General features: G+C 48.8%; 1 protein-coding gene across 1 annotated transcript in view; it reads right to left on the bottom strand.

Moving 5' to 3' along the window:
* Parp1 (poly(ADP-ribose) polymerase 1) overlaps positions 1–7,049 on the bottom strand; it is a 33,800-nt gene that overhangs the window by 13,846 nt on the left and 12,905 nt on the right. Inside the window, exons 6-9 of the mRNA XM_031391191.1 lie at positions 4,886–5,002; positions 3,893–4,069; positions 1,701–1,848; positions 358–498 (exon numbers count right to left, since the gene is read on the bottom strand). Of these exons, the coding sequence (XP_031247051.1) occupies positions 358–498; positions 1,701–1,848; positions 3,893–4,069; positions 4,886–5,002 (583 nt within the window). The remainder of the gene's footprint in view (positions 1–357; positions 499–1,700; positions 1,849–3,892; positions 4,070–4,885; positions 5,003–7,049) is intronic.

Raw genomic sequence — 7,049 nt, 5'->3', positions numbered from 1 at the left:
CTCCACTGTACCTACAGAGGAACCCAGGACATCCCATGGACAGAGGTAACCTCCACTGTACCTACAGAAGAACCCAGGACATCCCACAGACAGAGGTAACCTCCACTGTACCTACAGAAGAACCCAGGACATCCCACGGACAGAGGTAACCTCCACTGTACCTACAGAGGAACCCAGGACATCCCGTGGACAGAGCAATGTAAGCTTATGGTCTGACTGGGACTCAACACATAGAATACAGTGCAAATGCTAGTTCTGTCTTCAAGCTACAGTGTGAGCGTCTGCACCCTAGCTGTGCCACACACATCCACTGAACCCTCACCACATCTTTGAGAGGCATGTGCCCACTAAACTTACTTTTAGTGCTGATACACAAGGAGGCCTTGTTGGCGGATCCTGTCAACTTGCCTCCGAGTTTCTCAATTGTGGCCTTTGCTTCATCTTTGTTCTGGGAGAGCTTACCGAGAGTCAGGATCTTCATGTTAGACAGGGGCTTGTCTGGGATAAGAGATCAGAGGCGTCAGGCTAGGACTGCTCTACTCTGACCCCCAGGAAAGGGTGAACGGAGGAGGTAAGGCAAACCAGCTGGCTCTGGAGGAGAAACCACAGAAGCCAGAGCCTGGCCAGTCTTGGGCTTCACTCTTTTCTCTTTGAGAAAACCTTATGAAGACAGAAGCCAACAGGCAGTGGGGAGATAGAGGGCAGACCAGCAAACCCAAGAACCCAAAGTTCTGCAACAGAGAAAGGGTAGGGTATAGGCCACACAAAGAACAGGTGGCCCAGGCTGGCTACCCTGGCAGACTAGAGGTTGCACCTAGAGATGAGAGGCCAGAATGCTAGGAAGAAGGTGGGCGGTGAGAGCTCTGAGTCCTTCATACTTTCTTCTCCCAACTCTGAGGAAGAACGAATACACAGTTCTTGCTTGTAAATCAGACTTCTTGTTGACAAAGCTGAAAGGTTTAATCAGTAAGGTCACACTGAGCTAAGGGGTGGCAGCTGGCACCAAGAACCCAGCACTAACTGTCAGGTTGGTTCGGATAGGGCCTTCTGTGAGTTGAAGGTAGAAACACAGTACTGGTTATAGCTAGGCCACAGGCCACTGCTTCAGATCTCCCAACTGGGAGATCTAGCCTGTTCTTTCATAGGAGGTGGACATTGAGGACACTACCTGCATTTTACTCAAGTCTCTGTAGAGAACAAAATCACTGATTTGGGTGTGAACTCCAAGCAAGGAGACAGCAGAGGAAGGGCCTGTCAAGGAGGGACCAGAAAACAGACCCTAAGTGACCAGCATATGTGTATGCAGACCCCAGGCTTCCAGCAGCAGAGAGGACTTGGGGTAATGAGTTAACCTTCTCCTTTGCCCACACCAGCATGGCCTCCACCTTTACAGCTGAGGAGTCTCCACAGGCCTGAAAGAGCAAGCAGCATTCTCCCTTCCAACAAGGCACACTGAGCTCACTGCTTCTGTGGCCTAGGGCATGCCTATTCATGACTAGGCTCTCCCGGGCTCTTGATGATCAGTGGTGCAGGGAGGACAGTGGGCCTGTTTCACGTTACACTGAGTATATTCTGAGCATGCCCTAAGAAATGTTAGCCACATGGCACACAGACACAGGAGATCCACTTCATTATGCTATGTCCTCGCATGGTATGGCTCATAGGTCAAACCCAGCCCATAATCCTTCCCAGAGCCATACCTGCTGGAGCAGAGGAGTTCATAGCTGTGGGTGCTGAGGTGACGGAGGGAGGAGGAGCCAGTGGTGCCGGAGCGCTGCTCTCTGGAGGGAATATCCGGTCCTGCTTTTTGACCTTGAATTTCTTGAGGTAGGATATTTCTCGGAATTCCTAAACAATGTTAAGTTTTAGTTTTAAATACATCAGAGGTCTCTTAAAATAAACTTACAATAGACTAAGTGGGATTTGTCCTGTGAAATTAAATAATCTTTTAAAAATCCCTATAATGAAATGGGAAAGGCTTAAAGTTCCCAGGAAGAAAGTGTATTACTGTTGTGTTTCCACAGGACTGATTCCTACATCTACGATAATCCAGGTACTACGGGTGACCTAGGTGAGAACTCTCACCCTTTAGGAACAAAATGCCAGTGAGGTGGCTCAGCTCGTACTGCCAAGCCAAGGGTCGGAGTTTGTCCCAGAGCCCACATGGTGGAAGACTGTCCCACAAGCTGTCCTCAGCCTCTGCGTGTGCCCCTCCCCAACTAAGGAAATATTTTAAAACAAAATAAAAACCTCAGCTGAAAGCTTAGTGGGAGAAGCATCACCAGAGTAGGAGGTAGGCTGGGATCGCTTCTCTCTAGTGTCTATCACATGCTATCAGGAGCTACCACATAGCTTAAAGTCCCTTAATCCTAGCACACTTAGCCAGGGCTAGGGCAGGTAGCAGACAAACACACACCTCTAATCCCAGCACTTGGGAGGAAGAAGCAGGCAGATTTTTTTGTAGGTTTGAGGCCAGCCTGGTCTACAGAGTGAGTTCTAAGACAGCTAGAGCTACACAGAGATATGACGAACTATTATCCAACACCAAAATCCAATGAACTACCCAGGTATAGGGGAACCCTGACTACACATTGCCAAGTAAAGGAAGCAAGCCTGCCGGGCTTCACAGGGCATTCTAGAAGTTCTAGATATGGGAAAACATATGATGAAAAGCCCAATGGTTTCCAGAGGCTGGAAGTGGGGAGACAAAGAGAACACGGTGAGTCTTGGAGCAATGGATGCTGTAAATGATACTTTCCTGATGGGTACATTTCATTCTGCGTTTATCAAAACCCACAGGTGGCACAACACCAAGAGTGGGGCTTAATGTCACCTACGGACTTTGGGTGGTGCTGTGTCAGGGTGGGGAGGGCGTGCAGGATCCAGAACCAAGCAAATTTACAAGTTTCCCAAAGGAGACAAGGCTAAGCAAGTCACTGGCTTGTTAGGGAGGAGCCTGGTGTGAGCCCTCTGCATTCACTGGGAATTATTCACTATCATCATAATCATTAATTATTATCACAATTATTCTGTGACTTACAGTAGGCCTTGCCCTAGGGATGCTGGTCACTTGATGACGTCTGCTGAAGAGCAATCCCTGTGCTCAGGAGTCTCTACACAGACAGGTAGCTTTCCCAGCTGTGCCCACACTCAGTGAGTGGTAGGTAAGGTGCCAGACACCTCAGACTCACCCTCACCAAAGCCACAGAGAGGATTTCTGCTCCCAAGAAAGCAGTCCTGTCTGAATTGAGTACAGCCAGGAGGTGGGGATTCAGGGACATGTGTAGGCAGTACCCTGACAGCTCTGCCAAGAGCCCAAACAGCAGAGCTGGCTGGGCACAGGCATCGGGTCACACACAGCAGCCTATGGGACCCTGGGTGGAGCGACTCAGACAGGAAGGGCCATGAGGGTTCTAGGGGAATCCCAGGGCTGACTTTTAGTCTGAAGTAAGGGGAGTAATAGTCATGAATGCCACACTGTACGGGGACAGCAAGCATCATGAGACTATAACACATCTTGCAGCACCACCCCTAAAGACATAAAAGCACACAGTGTGCATCTGATGGCTAATTCTGCTCATTGTCATCTTATAACTGTCCCACCAAAGGCAGCAAAAGGCACACAACGCTATGTGAGGGAGTAAAGCAGACACGTTGAGATTCTAAAGGTGAGAGAACAACAACAGGTGGGCCACAGAGTGGCTACTCAGGCCAAGGCAGAGAAGGACTGGGAGGGAGATTGTAATTCCAGCAGTGGACAGGGAATTATCTCTACCCAGTATTGAAGGGTGAGAAACGCGGGCTGTCATCTTGTGGCATGAAGCATGGCAGTGTCCAGAAGGTGGGAGGCGTCATGTTTCCCTGCTCAGATTCCAGGTGCTCCCCACCTTACCTTTGGAGTCACCCACTCCTTTCGGCTGGGATTCTGCGTCTTGACCATGCACTTGGTCCAGGCAGTGACATCCCCAGTACAGTAATAAGCGTCGCTCTTAAAGACTAGCTGGCCTGAACACTCCTTGCAGGGCAGAAGGGCCCCAAACGCCATGCCATCAGCAACTCGGTCCAAGATCTGAAAAAACATGCCAGAGACCAGGGGCTCAGGAAAGGAAAAGGACAGCTACTAAAGCAGATGGAGAAACCCTCACACAGCCGTTCCCTGAACAGAGGCCGCCTCTAGGCGCTACCTGGTGCCAGCTTACAATACAGCCCAGGCTGTGTACTTTTTGAGTCCTTATCTCTAAGTAAATGATTCCTGCAGCAAACACTCTACCACACAAGGAGTGATCCAAGTAGGTGGGGGTGGGCTTAGCAGCCCTGGGACACGGGGCAGCAGTTCTCAGAACAGTGTGACATAAATCCAAGGCAAAAGCACCTGCCCACCTCGGTACCTCACCAGGTTCTAAACCAGGAGCAACATGTGGCAATGTATGCTATGGCTGGGGGAGCCTACTGGCTGAAGGAAATGGTAACCATGATTGTTAAACATTAATATTAAACAATCTCATTAAACATTGGATTTTACCAATGAAGACTCAGGAGCCAGATGTCTGGTGCTCGGAGAGGCAGAGAAAGCACCTAGGTGACTTCCCTCCTTGGCAGAGGTCCCAGAATGAAGCTCTCCTACACTATGTTCATTTCCTGTCATCTGGTTGCTTACCTATCTCTTAACCTACGGCTGACTTTATTTAATCCCATTTACAATAAACAGAAAGCTCTTGGATTAAAGGTGTGTGTTAGGGATGAGCCACACCTCAACTAGAAACAAGTTTTTCCAAGTAAATGACATAATCTCAGGGTGGTCAAATATCCTGCAGTGCAGGCTAAGTTAGTGCCATGCAACATCACCATGGAATCTCGTGTGTCCCCCACAGCACAGGGTGCTCACCGCTGACTCTCCAGATGGCACTTGCTGCTGGTTGAAGATGAGCAGCTCCTTCAGGTCGTTGGTGGAACACGCTTTCTTCAGCTCATCTTTGATATTCCAGATCAGCTCAGTCTGGGCCTGCGGGTGAGACCCCTCAACTGAGATCAGTTCTTTTCAAAACCCTAATTAATAGCTTTCTTACCTTACATTAAAAAACATTACATTTATTATTAACATGAGCACACAACCATGTTCCACAGGGCATGTTTAGAGGTCCAAGAATGTGGGAGCTGATTTTCCCCTTCCACGATGCAAGGGCTTGCTTTGTGTTGTTGGTTTTGAGGGGGGGGTTCTCTCTCTATTATATAACTCTGGCTGTCCTGAAACTCACTATGTATACCAGGCTGACTGGCCTCTAATTCTGCCTCCCAAATGTTGGGATTAAAGATGTATATTATACCTAGCCCCTAATGTAGGTTTTGTAGATCAAATTCGGGTCACTAGGGGTCGGTGAGGGGCTGTCCGTGGGGCACCTGGGACACTATCCCAGGAGGTGTGACTCGCTGCCATTAGGCTGGGAGTATGGGCCTCCTCCTTTTGGGATAATAAAAAGTCTGGGTTACATACTTTAAAAGTCCAAATGGTAAGTGGGAGGCTGGGATGAGACAGAATCTCACTCAGGAACCCAGCTGGCCTGAAGATTACTATGTAGCCCAGGCTGCCCTCAAATTCACAGGAATTCTCATGCTTCAGTCTTTGCTGGACTTTAAATGAGTTAGTCAGGGCTAGCAAAACGGCTCAATGGGTAAAGCCATCTGCTACTGGCCTGATGACCTGAGTGTGATCCCTGGGACGCAAACTGTGGAAGTAGAGAACTGACTCCATCGTCCACATGGAGGTTCCCAACACCATCCCTAACTTGGCCCGGGTTATCTGGATGCCCTTTTCTGACCTCTTCTGGCACCAACCAGGCAAGCATGTGGTACACAAACATACACATAGGTAAATAAAATAGAATAATATACATAAAGTAATGTATGTATGATTGACTTCCTTTGAAACCTCAACTCAAGTTACTAGATTAGATGGACACTGTTCTTCCTGGCTAAGCTATACCACCAGTGCCAGGCCCACCAGTGAGCCTTCTGCACACTGTTTGTTTTGAGACAAGGTTTCTCTGTGTAGCCCTGGCTGTCCTCGAACTCTGAAGTCCACCTGCCCCTGCCTCCCAAGTGCTAGGACTAAAGGCGTGTGTGCGCCAACGCTGCCCACTCTTCTGCCTTCTGCACACTCTTGACGACGGAGCTGGGCTGGCCAACTAACCCCTCAGGCAAACCACTATACACATCAAAACAAATAGGGAATCTCTTGTGCACTTTATGGAAGCATCACCTGTCAATAAAAAAGTTGTTGGCCTTAATATTAGCTTAGGCAGGAAATAGAAGGTGGGAGTTTCAGTACGAAGAGAGAAACTATGGGATAGTCAGGCGCAGGAAGGGGCTTAGCTGATGGAGATGGTCTGATGAACCTAAGAGGTAACTAGCCATGTGGCAGGACTTAGGATAAACGAGATAATGAGATACAAAGTAAGGGGAACTAGCCGAAGCTTTTGGCCGGCATTTATTCATAAATAATTCAGTCTCAGAGTTGTTATTTTGGGAACATAGGTGAGGATGGAAAAGTCCACAGCTACAAGAAAGCCAGACAATGCACCCAGAAAATATCTGCCAAGTATGAAGAGGCCAATTGTAAATAAGACTTGCATGGGTCCTTGTGTCACCCCCTCAGAAACCTGTTTCAGTAGACACAGAAGTGACTAGAAGTTCTGGGCCCCCATTATCTTTCCCAACACCCACTTATAGATTTTCCTGCACACTCAAGCTCAAGCAGGGATAGATGCGACCTCTTTTAGAACTGGGATTTTAAAATTTTGGTATCAATGTCTACTAAGTGCCTACTCTTTGCTGCTGTTATGTGCTGTCTCATTCATTCTCACAGCTATTGTCAAGGAGGTGTGCCAGGGTGAGCCTCCACCCTCCTTGGGGCAGCAGGCAGGCAGGGTCGAGCAGCAGGCGGCACCTCTGAAGACTCTGGCAAGGAGAGTGCTGGCCCTACCGACTGAGGACAGCTTCTCACTCCACCAACACTGAGGACAGCTTCTCACTCCACCAACACTGAGGACAGC

The sequence above is a fragment of the Mastomys coucha genome, unplaced genomic scaffold (genome assembly GCF_008632895.1).
Source record: "Mastomys coucha isolate ucsf_1 unplaced genomic scaffold, UCSF_Mcou_1 pScaffold1, whole genome shotgun sequence".
Lineage (NCBI taxonomy): Eukaryota > Metazoa > Chordata > Mammalia > Rodentia > Muridae > Mastomys > Mastomys coucha.
Note: the sequence above shows the minus strand (reverse complement) of the source record. Positions and strands in the feature narration are given on the sequence as shown.